General features: G+C 32.5%; 1 protein-coding gene across 3 annotated transcripts in view; it reads left to right on the forward strand.

Annotated features, from left to right (window-relative positions):
* Nucleotides 1–8778: 8778 nt before the first annotated feature.
* Nucleotides 8779–23126, forward strand: part of LOC123718410 — a 30219-nt gene continuing 15871 nt past the window's right edge. For 2 of the 3 annotated variants that reach the window (XM_045674851.1, XM_045674852.1), the window contains exons 1-13: nt 8779–8862; nt 9013–9104; nt 9762–9879; nt 10020–10135; nt 11009–11128; nt 11862–11893; nt 12906–13032; nt 13603–13764; nt 15659–15923; nt 16268–16423; nt 19352–19489; nt 21582–21749; nt 22654–22759. In XM_045674851.1, coding sequence (XP_045530807.1) covers nt 9039–9104; nt 9762–9879; nt 10020–10135; nt 11009–11128; nt 11862–11893; nt 12906–13032; nt 13603–13764; nt 15659–15923; nt 16268–16423; nt 19352–19489; nt 21582–21749; nt 22654–22759 — 1574 coding nt within the window. In that variant the 5' untranslated portion in view covers nt 8779–8862; nt 9013–9038. The remainder of the gene's footprint in view (nt 8863–9012; nt 9105–9761; nt 9880–10019; nt 10136–11008; nt 11129–11861; nt 11894–12905; nt 13033–13602; nt 13765–15658; nt 15924–16267; nt 16424–19351; nt 19490–21581; nt 21750–22653; nt 22760–23126) is intronic. The other variant, XM_045674853.1, reaches the window with a different exon arrangement.

Below are 23126 nucleotides of genomic sequence, written 5' to 3' on the forward strand. Positions count from 1 at the left end.
AACGAAAACGTTTAGAATGACAGAAATACGTTAGTCGATAAGACATCTCTTTTTCTGCCTTGAACAAGATTTTTTTTAACAGGGGGCAGGAGATTTGATATTAAGTGATGGGTAACTCTCTCAATGCCAGATAGCTTGCGTTGCCGGCCTTTAATGAATTGCTACCATTTTCTTGAAGAACCCTGTTGGTATATAATACTTTTAGTCAAACTAAATTCGGCAGTCTAATTTTCGTTGTGTGGAATCAACTGTCATTGGTATACATGGCATACATGGTAAACCGTATTTTTTTACGTAGCTACCAAAAAAAAAAAGAGAACGTGGTAAACCGAAGTGAAATTTCTTTAGGCGCATGAGGGTAAAATTTAAGTGAGATGCATCTCCCATTGAGAGAGAGTGACAAAGGGAAATCGAGAAAAATATGCTCTATTAGTTGATATATTCGTTAAGTAGTTACACATATTAGAACTATACAGAAGCAAAACATAACAGATTTTTATTCATTTATATTAACATTAGCACGTATACAATGTGAAAATAGTGTGAATATAGGTATACAAATACATGGAGTGATCAGATACTGTTAAAAGATCATCTATTGGGGCTTTTACCTTAGTTATAATTAATTTACACAGAAGTTTCACTTCTGACATGTGTACGCACGCGTTTTTATTTTATAAAAAATGTCACCAAGATCCCAGTGATACGAAAAATGTAAAAAATAATAAAATGGGCATCACCTATCGTCTAGCAGAATAGGGGTCATGGGATCAAGCGTGTGCGTCACTAGGGGTCTAGATAATTCCATTCTTATCACTAATTTTAATGATTTATTATTTTTGTCAGAGTTAGTTATAAATATTTTTCAAAGTTTCTCATATCCGAAGATTTTGAGATAACGTTTTCTGTAATGATGAAAATTCTAAAAGTATGTAATTATTTATTATTTTTTTATATTAACAATTATATTAATATTATATTGGATATCGGATTTACAATAATTTGTCTTTTAATTATTTTTGTCAAATCTTTTGGACGTTAATGAATTTTTTGACATTACTCACATAACAAATGAAATGTATTGGGAGTAATAAAAGTATATTCATGGTAGTGGCATTTGTATAATCTCTGACACCAAGGACAATTAAAATTAAATTAACAAAAGTACGCGCAATCTTACCCACTCAGATCAAATTGAACGTCGTTTTGTATACAATGTATACAATTTAATCACATATTATAAATACATTAATTTATTAGACTTAAATAAATTATATACAATTATATCTTCATTTACTATCGTCTCTGAGGTCGTAGGTTCGATTCACGATCATTGAGCTGTGCTGTAGCAATGGACTTTATTTCCATAAAATAAAATAAATCAATGACGCTACAACTTTTGTAAGTCTTGGCCTCCGTATCTGTTTCATGATCATTTGTTAAACTAATAGGCAAGTAGGTGATCAGCCTTCTGTGCCTTACGCATGCCGTCGACTTTTTGGGTGTAACACAAGCCGGGTTCCTCACGATGTTTTCCTTCACCGTTCCAGCTAATGTTAAATGTGCACATAGAAAGAAAATCCATTGGTGCACTGCCGGGGATCGAACCTACGACCTCAGGGATGAGAGTCGCACGCTGAAGCCACTAGACCAACACTGCTCTTTTTTTCCATATGCGATTTAATATTCGCTCGAACGGTGAAGGAAAACATCGTCAGGAAACCGGCTTGCCTTAAAGCCTAAAATTCGATGTGTGTCAAGCATTTGGCTATTACATTGACAAATGATCATGAAACATATAGAAATTTGAGACCCATATCTAGAAAGGTTGTAGCGCCACAAAATTTTTTTAGGTAAGTGTTTTGTAATAATAAATAAATTTTGGTAAGTTATATACCCGTGTTTGTGTCTATGTATCACCGATTTACTTATAAACCACAAGGTTGTCAACTACAAGTTACAACTACAAGTACCTATAACCACAATTGCATGCATTTATAACACGCGTTAAAAGGAAATTAACAATGAATATTTTTTTTTTGCAGATTTATCAGTAAGTTAAATTTAAGTTCAGTAGTACCGTAAGTTCCTCGAGTAATTTTAGTTAGTTTATTGCTTCCTTTGGATTAAAACGATTTTATTGTTACCAACCCATTGAATTTTTAAGTACTTAATTTGAAAAAGATTTGTTTAACGGTGTTAAGAGAACTTTATATTTAATAAATGAGTTAGTTAAAATACGTAAATCTTTCTCAGTATGTAAAATTAAACATAATTTCATATTTGTAGCGTCTTCATATTGACTAAATTGACGCTGAAATCGAGCCTAGAACATGATAGAATGTAATTTTATAGAGAATGTTGTCTAATCCTCTCAAACAGCACATATCTTAAAACATTTATGAAACTTAACAATTTAGTGGATTTCGGGTATAACGACAGTGAAAGCGCTAATTTTCTCTTTATATCCGAAATGTCATTTGAACCGTAAATCTAACGAGACATATTCGCTTACCTACTCTTTTGCCAGTATCTATTAATAAAAGATAAACGGAATTTTGCTGACTATATGTGTGATTATACAAAACATAAGAAAGTAGCTGTATTGGCAGTCGACTTCGGGGGAATAAAAAAATTGTAACAAACAAATACTACATTAAAATAATCGTTATAACCAAACCCCCTGTTACATTAACAGACGGTATAGCCATATAAATTGTATAACCTCGCTTTAGCTAAACTTCTAGTGATATATAAAATTCATGAAATTTTACGAATATCGTGGCAATCAAATGGTTCCACGCAAGTTTCTCGTCGTGTAGCATACTATATAGCACCCCAGCCCTGAAGCCACTAAAAGAAACCTTTTCAAGCGCAAATAAGTTTCAAAAAACAAGGAAAATTCATCAAGAGTAAGACAATGGTTGCCATGGAACAGTGGAAATTCAACCTAGTCTTTTTTACTCGTATATTCATATATAGCTTTCCACACACTTAATTCTCACTTAGAGACTATTAATAACCCTTCTAAGGACATCGTAACGAAAAGGTCGTCGCAAATAATATCACAATTATTTCAACCAATTTTAATGTTGATACAATATTTGTCATATACAAGCCCATTTAGTAATTTCCTGATGTATACATGAAGATTCTGTAATTGTATACCTCTACAGCAAATGCTCAATTTAATATGATGATTGCTTATTCCATGACCATAGCTTCTATTATTACGTGCAGAGTGCAATTTGTGCATATTAACGTTACGATGATAACGAACGATGAAAGTCGAAATTCGTCATACTTACGGGAGTTATTGATACAAATAATACAATTACAGCTAGTACGAAAACTGTAGAACATACGAGAAGTACTTTCGAATCAATTCGACATAAGGTCCTTCAAGAAAAAACCGTACCAATTCTTACGCCGGTAAACAACTCGCGAGGCCTCTGGCATTGTGAGCGTCCTTGGGCAGTATTACTTTAGGAGAGGCTCGTGTTCCCAGTGTTCTAAAAAAAAGATAGAATCACTTTCTGCCAGTCTTTTTAATCGCCAGGTGTAAGCTTATACAAACAAAACTATACTCAATGTATATGAAAAAAATAATTGGTACCATCTAACATTGCTCAGTCTTAATCAAAATATCTTAATGAAAATATATTTCAACTTCAAGAGGGAAGCTAAGTATGTCAGTATTGTACTTGTTAAATTGTGTCAAAGACGTTGCTTTAATCACCCGAGATACTTGTTTACGTATCTTTATTTAACACTAAAGTAACAAACAATATGTATAAAACTTGAAATATTTCTTAAAAACTTATATAAATGAAATAAAAATATAGTTATTGCTTCAAATTTATGTGTAATGCACTAGTTCACTGCGGTTGCAACGGAGTTACGGAGCACACAATAAATGAGTGCTTTGACTATTTATTGCGGAGTTGAAACTTAAAACTACAATATCCCTCTATCTATTCCTCTATCTATAATCAAATAAGATAGTAATTGAAATTCAATGATGTCAAATGCATCATATTTTTCAATATTAATATATCTTGCAATCATCATCATCCATCGCATCACCTTGATGGCTGGTCTTCCACGGTCCGCTAGGAATTTTCTTTTGCGAACCAGCAAACTGTGGAATTGACTGCCATTAGGGCTTACCTGGGAGATACGACCTCTTTTGTTGTAAAAAAAAACAGTCTAAAGGCCGGCAATGTACCGAATAAAATGCGTGTCCATAGGCTGACTGGCCCATTTGTACTTTAAAAAATATCATGTTTTAATGTAATATACTAGGTTTATAGTGAGAATATTAGTCAAATAGGACATGGAAAAAATTTCTGCACACGGAAGCTTTTTTAGCAATGTGCAAAAGTTAATGATTTTTATCTATAAATATAAAATTCTCGTGTCACATTATTGTTGCCATATTCCTCCGAAACGGCTCGACCGATTCTTATGAAAGTTTTTATGCATATTGAGTAACTCTGAGAATCGGCTAATATCTACATTTCAAACCCCTAAGTGATAAGGGGTGTCCATCCTAAATTTATTAATTTTTAGACAATCTTTCTTGTTTTAATTTTTTTATGATACAACACAACCCTTAATTGTCACCCCTCTACGATCAACCCCTATTTTTTATTAAAGTAGATAGTTATTTTTATTGAACTAAAAAATGTTTCCTATAAATGTATATTACATGGCTAAACGAAGTTTGCCGGGTCAGCTAGTATTTTAATAATAATAATAATAAAGCAATAAAAGTTTAAATTCCTTATGGATTTTGTTTCTTGTTACACCTTACTTCCTTCAGTACCATTGAAACGCCTTCACCTGTAAATACCTCTTCCAGGATTTTTCTAATTGTCTCTATTTGAAGGCTTTCTCCATATGCTTTATTCTAACGCTTCTATATATTCTAACCACCACTGCCTATTGCCTCTTCCATCATCCTTACCATCGCCTATATAGTTCTTTAAAATCCATCTTTTATCGGTGCAATTAAATTTTTTTACGAATGTAAAATTTCCAAAATTAAAACACCATTTCGACAATTGTCAGGTGTCAAATTTTCCAAATTAAGTTTTGTTACACTTCTATATCGTTTACGTTGTCTAAACAACATACGTTGTATAAATGCGGGTTAAGCGCTTAAAATTTATTTTGAATAGTTTACTACGAGCATTTTTTTTCAGCAAAAGGGTATTAATAATATCGCTGTATTCTTCTATAATATCTAAATCACGTAATACTCAAATAATGATTTGTAAAGGTTTTAAAGAAAATGCTATTTTCGAGATACTGAGGTACAATTACATTTTTGAGTTATAGAAAAGAAATATGTATCAAAACAGGTTGTAGGAACTTACTAATTATTTCGACTTGAAGGGATTCTTTTCGACTTATTTTTCGGTATGGAGGATAAGCATATATATATATGCTTTTTACTAAAGATACACTTAATTTAACTACTGATGATTTTTTATTATTTACCTGGAATCTATATATAATAATGAATCCTATATCCCTTGGTCACGGCTTCACGCGTCGAAGGCTGGACTGATTTCGCTTTATATTTTTTGTTGTATTTGTTATTCAGGTCAGGAGAAGGTTCTTATGAGAAAGAAAAATTAAGGACAATGCGCGGAAAATGTGAAAATTTTTGAAGAGTTTTGTTACGATAGCAAATTTTTTTTTAGTGCATAGAGGCTTTACAATTCAAACTTTTTTCATGTAACCTTATGGCGTTTGACATAACATTGATAGTTTGGAGTTATTATATTGATAAAATATATATAAAATAATTACAGTCGCTAATTTATCTTGAAAATCCACGTTTTTCACATGGCCAGTTAATGTCGCCTGTTCCCGTGTAGGAATACAAACAAAACTATTCATATACGCGCCAGGAAAACAATGAATGTTGTTTATCATAAAGCATTAGAATATTGAACACTTTGTTTCTGAAATATTTTTTAGTTATTATACGAAATTAATATCCATAGTTAAAACAGTCATCGGTCCGGCGGTCGATACCAGAAAAATATTTTTAATCATAAATACTTTCTGGAAATTAAATATAATAATAATTCATATCTTCACAATACTTTCATAAAAATAAAACGGTAATTTAAACTTAAGTAATTAGTATTTATAGGTACGGTCTACTACCCATACAATAGTACTACTTGAAAGTGTAATTAAAAGAAGGTCAGGAGGTATTCTATACAGTACGTTCATACATAACTATATATGTTAAATATATATTGGAGTAGAAAATTTTGTAATTTTCATCAATAGTGTCAGTCCGGCAATTCGTGGTAGGAAGAAAGGTTAACGATAAGCATTCTTTAGTCTTTGTTTCTTTGAAATTCGATGTCATAAACTAATAACTAATAAACGATGAATAAGTATCGCAATACAGCGAGAAAATCCTGCCAGCATTAAAGGGACTTTTTAAAGAAACTTTTTAATTTTTACATACAAGAGACCCCACATCTCAACGCAACGCCAAGACATCAAGCCGCACGGTGACTGGTGGTTGACGATTCGAATCGCTCTTCATTGAATACGATCAAGCGGAAGGAGCTGGTACTGGAGAGCACCTGCCATAGGTGAGAACAATAGTCCATGTGGGGCCGAATTTTCGAAAAACCGCCTCGCCCTGCTGTGCACACCAAGCTTCTTAGAGACTAATTTAGCCTTCCTTCCAAATGACCGTTAAAGAACTAGCTGAGGCTTTAAGAAGAGTGTCTTTAAAGATAGGAGTAGAGTTATATGGACAATATTGTAACTTCTGCATATTTATGTGGAACAAAGTAATTGGAATATTTTTCATTTAGTAGTCAAGTATTTAAATGTATAATTTATAATGCGCCTGTCAGAAATGGTACTGTTAACCGGTGTTTTATCAACTATGGGCGAAAAGTATTAGGGGTGTTCAATGAAAAGCGATAATGAGTAGGACCAAATTGTCGTATGTCGTATTATTTTATTACTCGACTTAGTATATCTTGTTTGTAATCCTAGACTAAACAATCTCTTAGTTTTGAAGAAAAATATCCTCTTCAATTTTAGAACGTGTTACTTGTGTTTGGGTTCAATTTTTATTTAATCTAGATAACCGATGGGGCAAATACGGATGTCGATACTTACTCCAAGGCCTGACTCCCCCTCCAATTATCAATTTGTGTGGGGAAGACAAGTGAACTAGACATTGACCCCAAGGTAGATACTATTAATTTATTCTAGTAGTTGAAGAGGATCTCAAGAAACTGTGTTAGATTAAATGCTTATACGTTAGATATAGTCATATCCCATCGGAGTTCGATTCTAGGCAAAACATGTAAAGGCTAAATACCACTAACGACTACTAAACAAATATTCAATAAAGTAAATTTTTAGATAGGATTTTTAGTAGGTCTTTTTAATTATTAATAAGTGCAGTTTATAAATGAAACTGAATATGGTATCTATATACATAATCTATAGTTATATATTGTAAATAAATCTGTGACAATCCCCTGTATAATAATCTTGACGTGCAATTTGCTTAAATGAAACAGATTTGTCGATTGTCTGTTAATGAATAGTTATTACAACTAAATCATTTTCTAAGCAGCAAACAAATTACAGAAGCGGTGACTAATGGACATCGTATACAACATATATTATTACAATTATTATGAATAGTCAGAAGCAAAAAAAAAATAACTTTTACATCTAAGTATTATTATATTATCATATCATATATATTTATATCGTTTTCTATGATTCATATTGAATTATCTTGGTAATTAAATAGCAAAAAATACAAATAAGTATTGTTATTTAATGCTTGTTAGTGTAGTTTTCGTTTTTTTTTCAATTTGTCTCAATAAACTAAAAAGGAAAATACAAGATTTTTATCTTCCGAAAAAAATGAATATTGCCTTAGCATAGACACCGCACTAGAAAAGCAAACTAAGGAATGCTGAAACACTTTTATCGTGCTGTAATGTACGTAGGTCGGCAGTAACTGTCGGCCAGGCCATTCTATGTCTAATTTTTTGACGAAAAAATAGAGTGGTAATCACTATTTTGTTAAATACAAGAATGAAGAAGAATTCTATCTAAAGGAGATTAACCCATATGATTATGACCCAATTTTTTTTTATAGATATTAATTGTTATTGGTGTTGAATTATAGATATTATACATTACTACAAGATTAACTAGTTTATTGTTTTTCTGAAATCATCATATTACATTTTACTGTTATAGTTTAAAGAAATAATTAAATTTTTAGGTTTTTGTTTGGCCTTTACCTTCTTATGACTAATAGGGTAATCAAAATTTATAACTTTGTAAGTCAATTTATCAAGATATACGATGTTATTTTTTTGCTTTTAATATGAACGACAACAGTATAAATCGATACAACAAATCATAAAGGAATCTAGATAGGATATAAAGACATTTTTTTGATACTAATATGAGCAATAAATTGCATAAACTGCAATCATTATATAAACTGCAATAATAACATAAATTAGATTTTCTTTAATATTTCAATTCATTAACACGTTAAGATATCACACCACAATTTACCCAAAATATATTAACTTTTAATTTAAGTTTAAGTCAACCAAGCAAATGGACATGACTCTTATCCATAAGTCTTATTACTTTTTACTCGGCTTAACCTTTATTTATTTTCTATGGTCAGCACTTTGTTCGGCAGTTATTGACATAACTGTAATGTCAGTTGTCACGTTTCCGGTTTCCCGCCGATGATTGACTTAAGTTTTTCTACTTGCCATATCAAGTTATTGTTCAGAGGAGGCTATTTCTTATTGCTGATCTTTTTTCGTTAGTATCAGGGCAATTGGATTTTTGATATTCTTATCAAACATTTTTAGTTTTATGGATATCTTTTCTCTGTTAATATAATTTTGCAATGATTCCCAAAGCAACGTGCTTTCAATGTTAGACTAGTCTCCATTTTGTTTTTTGTTGCAGGCTAAATTTTCTCATCTGATAGCAGAATGATAATTATAGTGAAAATAAGAAGGTTACAAGGGAGCGATGAAGATATACAGATTGATGATGAGGTACGTGTATACATTATTTAAACCACATCAAATTAAAGGTCTAAAATATATTTTCCCATTTTACAAAAAAAAGAAGGTAGTGCGTAAGTACCATATTTATTGAGGAATCAGTCCTTTCTGTGTAAATTACTATTACGATCAAGTGACCAGTGAAATATAATTTGATTTGTTATCCAAGGCGCAATTCAAATGACCGTTTTACTTTGTCTTTGTATAAAAAATCAATGTTTTGCAAGTGACCCACCCAAAAACTTAACAAGTTTGTGAGATGTCTAAGAACAGAAATTTCACAGATTTGATCATATTTTTCATATTCATTGTGGATTCCATTGTTGATAGCCTATTATATTTTAGTAAAACAATATAAATTTACAATAATAATAAAAAATATGTAAAATTTTACCTTTTACAATAAAATAAGTCAGGATATAAGGTACTTTTTGTTAGAGTTTTTATAGAGATTTTGTCTTAGGATTGGAATATGTAATTTATATTATTATTATAATTGAAATACTTGTATCTATATGTATTATATATGCCCATACAATGTATAAACTCAAGCTCCATCATAACATATTTCATTTTCCTCACAATTATGTGAACTATATCAATATTACAAATTTTATTAGTATATTATAAATATGACTACATTTACAGTGCACAATATTGGAATTAAAACAGTTTCTTCATTACCGATTGGGTATTGAACCTGCACAACAACGGCTGATTTTTTGTGGACATGTTCTGGATGATACGCGGACGATTTCTGATTGCAGTAAGTAGCTTTTTTTACATATATATTATTTGAATAAGGTAATATAAGCTAAGTTCACAGTTTATAATTGGAATACATTACCAAATACATATTGTATTGTATGTGTGTTAAATAATTTAATTTATCATAATTATTTCTAGATATTAGCGATAACCAGGTGGTACATATGGTTACTAGACCACCACCATTGCCCGCAAGTAGTGAACCGGAACCAGATCTGTCTGAAAGTGACAATGCTCCTGGTCAATCATCAGAAGTAAGTTGCCTGTTATTATTTTAAATACTAGCTTTGCGGTGCATATTTTATATGCTTTACACTCTGTCTTAATAATTGAAATATCCAGATATTTGTATCACAATGATTATGTTGGTTCTCTCAGATTGTATATAGATATACTATACAACTGATATTCATAAATGAATTATATTAATGTGTACAACTAATCTTTCTATAACTTGGTGTCTCTTGTAAACATGCGTCTAGACTCGGTGCGATTACTACTACTTGCACAATTATTGAACTTTTGCTATTATGTATTATAAAAAATGCTTGCGTTAGTTACTATTATTAAGAGGAAAGGTATGCTCCTCATTTCATGTGATATGACTTATGAATATTTTATAAAGATTCAAAACACCTATCTCTTTTCAATGCATATATAACTTGGAAATATTGTGATTTTTTGTTTGGAATTAACAAAGTTGATAAGTATGCAGCTAAGCGATTAAAATCTTAAAGTTTTTATATTTAATAGACAAAATAATGTCATCTGTTCTACCTTTTTTAAAATCTGTATATAATATATTATATATAATTTAAAAGGTTTTCAAGTCATGTTTTAAGAAATATTTTAATATTATTGTATATTTATACTTTAATACATGCAAGTACATATAATGGAGTTGTTTTCATGAGTTGTTGACTATATAAATACAAAATAAAATCTTATAATGTGCTTTTGTGAATAAATATTAAATATTGGTTATATCTAACTAGCTTACAATTTAGACCTCACACTTTAAATATAATTGCATTATGAATATAACTAGTATAAATGGCAATTTACATTATCTTTAAATTTATAAAAAAGTTGTTACATGGACATTGTAATTTTTTTTGTACATCTAGGGTCCATCAAGTTTGGTATTTGTCACACATGAAGATCAAGGGTCTATGTCACCTACTGCAATACGCTTGAGGATCCTACACACAATTGTCTGTGAATTAAGAACAAGATTACTGGAACTAGTAAGTTGTGTCAATCTTGCGTTTGTGGCCTTTGTCTTACCATCACCTTATAAAACAGTGAAAGTTTTTGCCTATATGTGAAAGCATAAAAATGTAAAAATAATGTCTCACTCACTCCCTAATCTTTTAACAAATCTATCAGTTGTGTTCACATTGCTCAATAGTATGAACAAATGCTTTTATTTTTAATAGTACCAAATTTGTGTGGTTATAGTTAATAGAATTTTGAAAATCACTCTGGCCATAAGCCACCATTGAATTAAGTATGTTGACAAAGAAAGCAATTATTTTATACTTGTATTAATACACAAAACAAAAACAAATATAATAATTTTCTCATCTAAAAATTATATTTTTATTAGATTCAATATAAATACAATGCCCGTAAAATATAACTTCTGTTATTGATGGGGTTTTTGTTTACTTTATATTTTGATATAAACAAAAAATGTATCACTTGTATACTGAAACTTATTAACAGTTGTTTTTAAATTTCAAATAAGGATTTATTAATCATACGAGTTAGAGATGCTATTTTGCTAATGATAATACATATGTATTACTTGACTTAATACCTCCAATAATATAGTTAGGGAATTGGCCATAGATTTTTTTTTTATCTTTGAAAATACTTTTTGTATTATGTCAATGCTAAATGATTGATTAATGATTGATTTAGAGTTCTATATGTGAATTAGTATTTTTGATCAACACAATCATATTCTACTTACAGGACTCGGGTTCAGATGTTGAGTGTACTCCACTGTAAGTTAAAGCCTGCCTTTACTATTTAGTTTAAAGAATTCTTTACTGACTTTCAATATTACATTTATTTATATAAAGTTATACTGGGTTAATTGTATTGTGACTATATGTTAGCGAGTATGAATGTTTTTTTTCTTTCTCTTATCAAGTATATAAAAATTACAATTAATTAGTATTATATTATACAGTGAAACCTGGTTAAGTGGGATCTGGATAAATGAGAAACCTCTATTATTGAGAGTTGCAACGAAGGTTGTAGAACGAAGTCCCGGTTCTTTTTCATTAAATTACCTCTGTTAATGGGACATTTTGAACCTGGTTAAATAGGATTTGAATTCTAAGACTTTTTCGATGTTTACCTCTATAATTGAGACTCTGTAGCTCAATTACCTGTATAAGTGAGACGAATTAATCAGGTTTCAACACGTTTTGACGTATTTACATGCATTTCTCGTCGTTTTTCGCGCATGCTTTGATTGTCAGTACTACATATCTCATGTTTTGCTAGCAACTAGCAATCAAATACAAACAAACATAACCGTTTACTTTAAGTCATAAACTTTACCGTATTTTTTTTTTCGACGCAATACATTATGTATGTACATTCATACCTACATTAAATTCATAACATGAAAAATACGCATTTTTATCAACATTTCCGCCTCTAAAAATGGAATAACGGCACATTTCGACCTCTGTAAATGAGACAACTATAAATTTAAACCTGTTTAATTGGAAAACTGGATTATTGAAAACCCTCAATAATTGGTACATATGTCTTGGTCCCTTGAGATCCCAATTAACCAGGTTTCACTGTAGTAACTTATGATAGAATAAGAACTACTTCTCACTATAAAAACTAAGAATTTACATTTTCATTGGTCAGTGTCTTAGAGGTTGCTTCACCAATAGCAAGTGAAACATGCCATTGTTCATTACATATATGCTTGCTACATTTGCCCTTGGTTTTTTTCTATTCAGAACAACTTTAACAATACGTGTTTGTGTTTAGGACTGTGGAGGAAAACCCTGTGGCCGAATTTGCCCGACTGATTGCTGAGGTTCATCGGTTGGATAGAATTTTTGAAACCCATAGAGAAAATTACATCGGCCTCATTAATGATTTTCGTGATACCGATGTAAGTATTTATTTGATAGTATAATTGATAAAAATAGTGGCTTTGCAGCTGAAATAATCTGAAAAATAAATCAATTTATATGTTATATTATTTATTTCTGAACAATAAGAAAAAGTTATAGTATCTAATTGGGTACTGGATACCCTTATTTTGTGAACTATCTAATTGGGTACTGGATAGCCTTGTTTTGTAAACTATTTAATTGGGTACCGGATAACCTTATTTTGTATGACAGATCAGTCATTTTAATAAAATTACACGTCATACATATTATTTATTTAAAATAAAATTGGTATACGTTTGATATATCCAGAGACAACCCGTATTTTTCTTTTTACTATGTATTTGACTACAATACTAAGTAAAAGTTTACTAACTTCTTCTATGGATTGACATAAATAAAAAGTCGTCTTTAGTAACAAATATCGCTTCTGAATCTCACTCTAAATGTCCCAACTGGACTTAGTTGCCCCGTTTTAATTAAATTACTAATTTTACATCTTATGACTCATTTAGATTATAGTTTTCGTTTAAATTTGTTCATTTTCTTATAAGACATTGTTTCTGTAGGGGCCCCGCGACGAGAGAAGCATCCAGGCGAGAATGCGCTACTCCGAGCAGATCAATGGAGTATTTCACAATTTGGCGCACGCGTTTCATTTGCTAAGTGATATTGCAATGCTGGAATCACCTCATGGCACTCAACTGGCTTCTGAAGCGTTTTTACGTCAGGTATGTATTTATTATACACACACAGACACACTTATGTATTTATTATATTCAAAACACGTAATGTAATTTTACGTATGAAATTGACGTCATGTCATACTGGCCACTTTGACCTCAACTATTGCCTCTTTTAGGAATCGGTTAGGACATCCAAATTCTTTTTTTTTACACATGCATTTGTTTTTTGAAAAATATGTTTTTTTTTTCTTTTCCCGTTTAAATATGTTTTCTTTGCGGCACTATGCAATGGACCAGTGATACAAAAACGGCTCGAAAGATTAACGATGTGTATGGCGGCTGTGTCTCAAACGAAATGACATTTTGGTTCCAACATTTTCGTTCTGAAATTACGACCTACAGAACCACTCGACGGCCGGAGATCAAAGTTGATGAGGAAGAATTGAAGGCTATTGTGGAAAGGCATCATTTTTTAATGTAATAGGAGGCTAACGGGCAGGAAGCTCATGTTAAGCTGATGTTAAGTGATACCGGCGCCCATGGACACTCATATTGGCAGAAGGCTCGCAAGTGCGTTGCCGGCCTTTCAAGAATTGGTACGCTCTTTTCTTGAAGGACTCTAAGTCGAATTGGTTTAGAAATACGTCAGTGGGCAGCTGGTTCCACATAGTGGTGGTGCGTGGCAAAAACTGCCTTACAAAACGCTCAGTTGTGGAACGCTGGACGTCGAGGTGATACGGATGGAATTTTGGACTTGACATCCGATAATGAAAGAAAAGCTAGCTGCTAAACAACCAAGGCTTGTCGATCTCTCTAGGCCACTGCTGCTTCGCGACAACGCTACACACTGCACAACAGACTACTACCAAATTAGAGGAGCTTCAATAATTGGAATGTCTAAGACATCCACCATACTCCGCATACATCACTAGGTCCGGGACCTTGCTTTAAAAGATTACCATAACATGGTGCGGTCGAAGCCTTCAAAGATTTTATTGATTCCTGTCCAAATGGTGTTTTTATTAATGGCATCAATTAACTACATATAAGATGGCAAAAGTACAATAATAGCAACGGGTAGATACATTGATTTATTAAATATATTCTATTTAAAAAAATACTTTTTATTCCTCCCATACAAAACCCCAATTACACATATATGCACACAACCGTCTTGTGCCATATTGTTGTGATAAATGTTAATTTTTTAATCTTTCTTATTTATTTTTAAACGACTTTAAAAGAAGAAATGATATAATACTATTTATTTTTATAGACAAGTATATGAATGTACCTTATGAGCAAGTGTTCATGTACAAAATCAATTATATTGTATATTATAATTTAATTTAAAATGTGTTTAATGGTAAACAAAACATGTCATGAAATCAATTTGTATGTCTAAAAAGTTTAATATATATTTGATTTACAATATATATAAAAAAAACCTATTAGGTCTTGGCCTGTGATTTGTTTAGTGGCAAGTATGTGATCAACCTTCGGTGCCTGACACACGCCGTAAACTTTGGGTCTAAGGCATGCCGGTTTCCTCCTTTACCCTACAAGCAAGTATTGAATGCGCACTTAGATAGGATTGGCGCACAGCCGGTGTTCGAATCTAGGACCTAACCATAAACTCTAAATCAAGCTTTTTAAACTTGACATTTTCGGTTGTTTTTACGTTGTGATAGAGCGTATCATTATTCAATACAGTGTTATTAGACTTGTTCAATTTTGAGTTAAATTTATATATATATTATAGCCCATAAAGGGCGAGCCTGCCCGTTAGCTTTGAAAAAATCTTACCACCTTGAACCTCTGATCCTACACGGAGGTCTCCGTCTGTTACCTTAGGTCTCTTGGTAGATCCCATACCGATTTATGTATTCACTATTGACGTGTCTTTGAACTGCAAACAAATGTATATTTGTCAATACAGGGTCAGACGGCCACCGTCGAAACGCATTCAGGACGCACTGGGAATATCGACGGCAATATGACCGAGCCGTTTAATGTGGAAATTGATCCCATTATGATCCAGTTACAAATAGAGACCAGTGACCCAACGATGGCCCAAAGAAATGCGGCAAATCCACCGCCCGACGTAGATATGGACGATTTAAACCCCGATGACCTGATGCCTCAGGACGCCACCTATGCCACTTCCCAAGAATACCTCAGGAGTCTCGAACAGAGGATGTTAAGTATGTATGCAATGGCGTTTGTGTGTTTGTACTTAGTTTATATATAACGCTTTGTGTCATGCACTTGGACATCTGCTTTTTCAATTTCGCGCAATTTGCTTTGCTTTTATTTACGAAATTAAAAAAGAAATTCTTACAAATTACATAAATTTACACATTCTGAATGGTCAACGAGTCATTAGTACTGGAACTCCCTGGAAAGTTCAACGGTCGAAATAAATGAACATGAGTTAAATAAAAAAATTGCCGATTGTGTATTATAAAACATTTTATTGTTTCCCGGCCTTAAGAGCCCGGCAGTAATTATATAAAAAAATGTAGGGTACGGTACGGTTTTGTTGTAGATATTGAACAGCACGTTGAACAAGCGGCTAGGGAGTTCGAAAATCTTTATAATGTTGGCGAAGCCATTCCATGTTTACCCTTACCATATATGAATCCTAGTATTCAAGTTCAACGAGATTTACAGTACCCGAATTACCCCGAGGTTCACCATTCTGGTAAGAAGTATTGGGCTTAAAATGGGAGTGAAAATGGGTACGCATGGATTTAAAATGAAGCGGACATAGGCATTTGTTATTTATTTTTTCAATCGCTTAGTAGTCGTGTATACCTTTGCATGCCGTAGTTTGTACATATCCAATATTTAAGTAGCGTATATAAAATGAACGAGGTTTGCTTTACTACTAGGGCATAATTAAACGTTATTGTCTTTTAGTTATTGAGGCTGGGGGTTTCGCGTGATTTTGTCCTGGCTGGAATTTAAGTTAACTTATATTAGTGTTGGTTTTAGATAATTTTATTTATTTATTAACACTTCGTTACATTACAATATAAAAAAATTAACATAATTAAACAAAAGGAGAGCAACTGGCGGCCTCATCACTTTCGAGCGATCTCCTCCAGGCAACCACTGTGAGTAAAGAAAAAAATGTTTTAAAAAACTAAAAAGATGATGCATTAAAAATAAAAAGTAAAAAGATACATAAATCACGATAATTTGAGATAAGTCTCACATCAGTTAGTAGTTGGTAAGAAAGTTAGGGATACGATGTGGACATCTTTGTACAGAAGAAATTTAAAGGAAGATAGGGAAGGAGCTAAGCGAATAGGGACTGGAAGTGAATTCCAAAGAGAGAGAGATTTCTAGAGATGGGATTTCAAGGGTATAGTTTTCGGAAGAGCGTAAGCTATAGTTATGGGCTCCCAAAAATTTGAAGTCATTTTTGAGATAGGAAGGAGTTTTAGGGTTGAACAGGATGGAATATAGGAGATGAAGAACATGAGAATCACGTCGCTGACGAATTGGCAACCAGCCTAGCCGCTTACGGAACGCAGAGATATGATCGTACTTTCTTAGACCGAATATAAATCTGATACAGAAATTTTGGAGACGATCCAGTCTATTTAGCAATTCCTCGTTAAGATCGGAGGAGCAAGAATTGGAGTAGTCCAGTAAAGGCAGGAGAAGAGATTGTGCTAGTGAGGTTTTAGTGCTAAAGGAAAGAAAATGACTAAGACTTCGAAGGATACTGGAGGCACCGTACAATTTGCGGCTAACTACTTTAACATGCTGCTCCCAGGATAAATTTTGATCAAATAAAACTCCCAAATTTTTCACTCTACGGCTTATATTTTAAATGCACCGCCGATATGGATAGGAGGTACCCTGGCCCAATCCATTCTCGTCGTGACATAGGGGCTGCCAATAAATATTACCTTACTCTTTTTGGGATTGATTAGAAGACCAAAATTTTTACTCCAGTCAACTATCTTTGCCAGCTCATTGTTAGTGGATTGTATGGCTTGAGGGAGATCATCGAGACTTGATTGTACGTAGATTTGAAGATCGTCGGCGTATAAATGAAAATTAGTTGAAAGTTAAGGAGTTAATATAAACAGCAAAAAGAAGAGGAGAAAGTACGCCACCTTGCGGAACGCCAGATTCAATCAAACTCCACTGAGATATGCAATCGCTTGTCCTAATACACTGGCGGCGCACATTAAGATAATTTAATTATTACTTTTTGTTACTGTAATTAAACTATAATACAATTTAAAATTAATAAAACTCCATAATCATTTATTTATTTTCTCTAATATAACATTTGCAACAATATGAAACGTTTGAGAATTTGCAACATCTTATTTCCGTTGGCTAATGTCACGTCAATAATAAATGATCATTGAATAAATATGTATCGAGGCAATGATAGACACAAGAACTTTGAACATAACCCAAGTATCTCGTTCATTACCAATATAAAAAAATATTTATCTGACTCCCGTCTACTCTCGGATGTGTGAGTTGGCGTTTACCCGCAATTCTAGCCATCATAGACTGTGACCATGATTATTGATGGTGCGGACAAGTTCTACTATTATGTTTATTGGTTCCATGTTTTGGCACCATCACGAAATGATGTTTGATTTTATAATTGAATATTGGAATTATACGAGGGGTGTTCAATAAATAGTGGTAATACGATATAATCTCATTGAAAAAATAAATCAAATATAATTACCAATTCTCTTATTATAATAGAAGTTATTTGTTCCCGTCCTGTCGGAACGCGTTCTTAAAATGAAGATTATAGTTCGCGCTTTAATAAAATATCCTTGCCTGATTTTTTTTTACATCGATAGTGACTGAACAAAATAGTTAAAAAGTTGAAAACATTGTCTTGACGGATCGTTGTGTCAGTGTTTGTTTTGTAATAGGAGAAATTAAGGTTTATATAGAAAGTGTCCAAAATGGCGCGGTTTTTAGCATTAAGAAACAGTATCTACAAATATTTAGTATATCTTAATATAAAGCGTAAAGATGACGTCTAAATTTAATAACTTATTAAAAGATCCTTGAATACATACTTTTTATTGAACACCGAACAGTTAACATATTTATAACTTATGATATTTAAAGCATTTAATTGTTTACTAACAGTTATGTAGTAAATTATCTGTGGACGTCTCAGTTGGGATTATCATTTTTAATATATATTGGGGACAGGGTTGGCCTAGTCGCTTGAGCCTATTTCGCGAGGTTCGAATCGCGGCTGTGAACTCAAGTATTTTCTTTCTATTTTGTTCGTACGGTGAGGAAAAAATCCTGAACCGGCATGCCTTAGACCCAAAATTCGACGGCGTCAGATCGCCTACTTGCCTATTAAATGATCACAAAATACATCCCTAGGGAATGTAGCTCTGTTTAAAGCCATTAATATTCTTAATCGTCGTGTGTGTTACAGATATATTTAAATATATAATACATGTTTAAGGTTTGAAATAGTGTAATAACAAAATGGTGGTTAAAATTGGTGAACTAGAAACAGACAATAAACACAAGGAATTGCGGGACCTTGGAATCTCGAATTTTTAAAATATTCGACACTTCTAATACATGCAGTACATGGAGTATTTATTTACAGGTGCCATGCAACCAGGTTTGCGGAACACTGCTGCTGCGCTTGACTTCGGAATGGAGGTGGATGATTCGCCATTAGGCAATGGTAATTTGCAGGACTTTCTTGGTAACCCACCAAATTTGGCAGGAATAGTTCAAAACGGTATGTTCGCTTTAAATTAGCTTTTAGTAGCGTTACTGTGTGTGTACCAATATTATCCCCTCAAAATGAAATTGCACCTTTGTAAGATATTTGTCTAATGCCATCTGTATGTTGCAGCCAACTAGCCTAGTTTTTTAACTAAACGGCGCCTGAAAGATGGTCGCGAATGTATGGATTTACGCACTGTTGAAAAAAAGAAATGTTTTAATGTAACTATTTATGGCTAGACTAGTTATATTGCATAAGTGTATAATCTTCTGGATTAACGTGTGATGCACGTCGCGGCTACTAACCGGTAGCCATTTAGACATTTCCTTCCTATTCTGTGGTAAAATTCTTCACAATGTGTTTTTTCATTGACAGTATATAACACACTTAACTAATAATTAAGCTAAGCGGTGTTGTAGTGACGGTGACGCATTGTACCGGGTTCGATCCTTGTCAAGCCTATATATCTATAATTTGTTCTCTGTCAGGCGATTCTACGGCAATTGTATAGCAATTCCTTTGTTGGGTCGGTTTAAATTGTGTATTATTCTATTAGCTCTTAGCCGAGTCCAAGACTTATGAAAACCGTATCAATATGTACCATTGTACAGTGGTACTTGTGCCTACAACGTTAATTCGTTCCGGAATTATTTGAAATGCCATTAATCCGTTTCATCACTCAGTTGCTACTTACACACTTGATTTTGTTAAGTGTTTCTGAATAATAACATCATTTCACACTTTAATTCAATAGACATCTTCGGACCCATGGTTATACAATAAATTTGGTAATGTTTTCTAATGCAAAAAGAAAAAAAAAAGGGAAACCAAGCTTATCAAAAATGCTTCGAAAACGAGGGACACAAGCAAACAGACTGAGGTCGAGGTTGAGGTGGGACATACAGTTAGTGTAGTGTGTAGTGTGCAAAGCAAAATATCGCTTGCTTGGCTACTTGTATCCCAAAACACACAAAACAATGTAGTTAAGAATAAAAATTATGGGATCGTACCTTGTTTTCATTGTTTTTGAAGTTATAATTTTGGCCCGTTAGGGAAAAATTATGAGAGCATTTTTTTTCTTATTTTAGTGTCGGTTTTTCTACAAACGTAGAATAAGGCGAAAACCTCCCAGAACCAACATTGGGTTCCGTGAGCCTCTTCACAGGATGTGTTCTACTTTGGATTCTGCCACTAATATCGATCTTTTTTCGCACTCCTCTACTGCTTCATTTAAGAATAGGTTAAATCAACTATTAAAGTCCTAAACCTTGTATCTTTCTCCTTTATGTTTGACGTTCTCCCGATTTATAAACTTTGTGTTGTATTGTCTACTCAAATATTTTGTATTGTATTGTCTACTTAAATAACATTCTGCTGTCATGTTTTGTTTTGTGTACTCAATGTGTTAATTTTATGTTAATTGTTTTTGTTTTATACTTTTAGAGATGTGTCTGTGATGATCTGTTTTGTTGAATAAATGAATAAATAAATAAAGATAAAGAGATAACGCCGCCCCCGTTCCATCCCTTATAATGTTTATGTATTATATTATTTTGTTTTCTATAACTGTAACGAAGTTTATATAAATAAATAAATATAACGTTATAAGTTATGTTTCATAAAACATTACTTAAGGTTGCAGCAAAGAACGTCTTAACAAATGCAGTAGTCTCCTTGAAAAATATTCGATATATTAAATAAAATTTCCGTTTGGTAATTTGAAGTTTATCACGCACATACCTGTCGATTGTTTTTTTTATTTTATTTCTTTGGACTTTTCTTTTAAATAAAAATTTGTGAATGTGTTTTTTTTTCCTGTTCGAACCTAATATATAAATTAAATTAAAAAAAAATATAATAAATCACGATTTTTGTCAAACTATTATTTACATGAGTACCCAGACCTCTTCCCTCCTCGTGGTAATTGGAACTCTTGGTATTTGAAATTTATTGTTGTTCCCTTGTGTTTAAAATTATCAAGACTCGACTGTATATATTTATTAATTTTTAGTCATGTTCAGTATAATTTTATGAAGATATAACAGGTACTGAGAAAATAAATAGCTAATAGATATATCAAGCAATATTAAATTTCTATTTACAGCGCAATCGCCTATGATTGGTAGTGTGCCATCGGATTTAATCCAGCAGATCCTGTCTTCTGTTATAAGAAACGAAGTAACAGGTGCTAACTGGCCTAACGCCGATCAGAATGCGACTGAGCCTGGTGCAAGACCAGAAAATGTTCAACCGCCTAGACGGCCACCTGCAGGTATTATTTTAAACATTTTTAGATTAATAATAAGATTTTTTATTACAAGTTATAATGCAATTATTCTTATTTTATATTTGCTATATACTTTTACACGCAAATCTTCCAAGACTTCTTTACGTACACTGTTATTTTTTACTATTATTATTATTACATTCTTAGACCACAACTAACTGTTGTGGTCTCTCGCAGAATGTCCTGAGGTGCTGTCCTGAAACACTTCTGCTCCACAGCATTATACAGGGGCAGAGCCAGTTACAACCACAACAAACACACATTACACACATTCCTGTTTGTTCATACATTTTCATTATTTTTCTTTTTTTATTATTAATGTTTTGTGTGTTTCGATAGTAGTAAATGTTTTGTCTGTCAGTCATATAGTCAGCATATATCTAATACTGCCCTCAAGTAATGCATTTATTAAAAGCAGCTGAACTTAACTAAATTTAACACGTAATTTTTTTATGTTTTATTAAAACTATAGATTAAACAAGCTAGTTAGCATGTACCGATTATACGCAGGATACGCACTCGAGAGACTAGTTATTTGACATCAGATGGCTATAAAAAAATTTAAAAAAAATTGTTTATTCATTTTAAGTACAATTGCATCACAATATGTAAGATTTGGGAACCCTTTTAAGTAAAAAATACCTGTGTCAGGGTTTCCAGCTCTTTCATAACTAACTTAATTATACACAATTTAATTTATATATAATTTAGTTACTTTTTTTTGTTATTGCTTTTTAACTGTTATCAACACGCTTGAGTGCATAAGCGAGTGAGTGAGTCGGTGAGTGAATGAATAAAGTTTGAACTATATACTAGGTCTCAGAAGAAGCTCTAATTCTGCGTAGGGTATGTTCATGAGCCAGATTATATAACAATGGTAAAATTTTAGATTCACCTGGAAGCGAACCAAGGCGTATTTCGATTTCAAACATCGTGTATGATCAGGCGACGCCATGTGAAAGCCGCCACACCCGCCGTGCCCTGCATTTGAGAAGGTAGGTGATCTATACTCTATTATCTAAAAATACTAAACCTTTACAGTGATGTTCTATACGCTATTTAAAAAAAAAGTGTACACACGTAAGAAGTGAAACTTTTTTATGACCTTATTTTTCGAAAAATTTAAAACTACAGAAATTGGTTAAATAAAGTTCAATTAGATATACACCGGAGAGCAAAAACATCGACTCAATTCATACTTTCGCACTCAAAGTGCTCTATGTTTAAAATTAAGACCTAAATCTCAATTTAGGTCTTAAAATCTTTAATTTCTAGATGTTAGCTTTATAATGTGTACAAATACTCTTGCACAATTTTTTTTGAAGAAGAAATGCTTTTAATCTTTGCGAGTAGTGAAACTTG

This window comes from Pieris brassicae, chromosome Z, assembly GCF_905147105.1.
Source record: "Pieris brassicae chromosome Z, ilPieBrab1.1, whole genome shotgun sequence".
In the NCBI taxonomy this organism is placed as follows: domain Eukaryota; kingdom Metazoa; phylum Arthropoda; class Insecta; order Lepidoptera; family Pieridae; genus Pieris; species Pieris brassicae.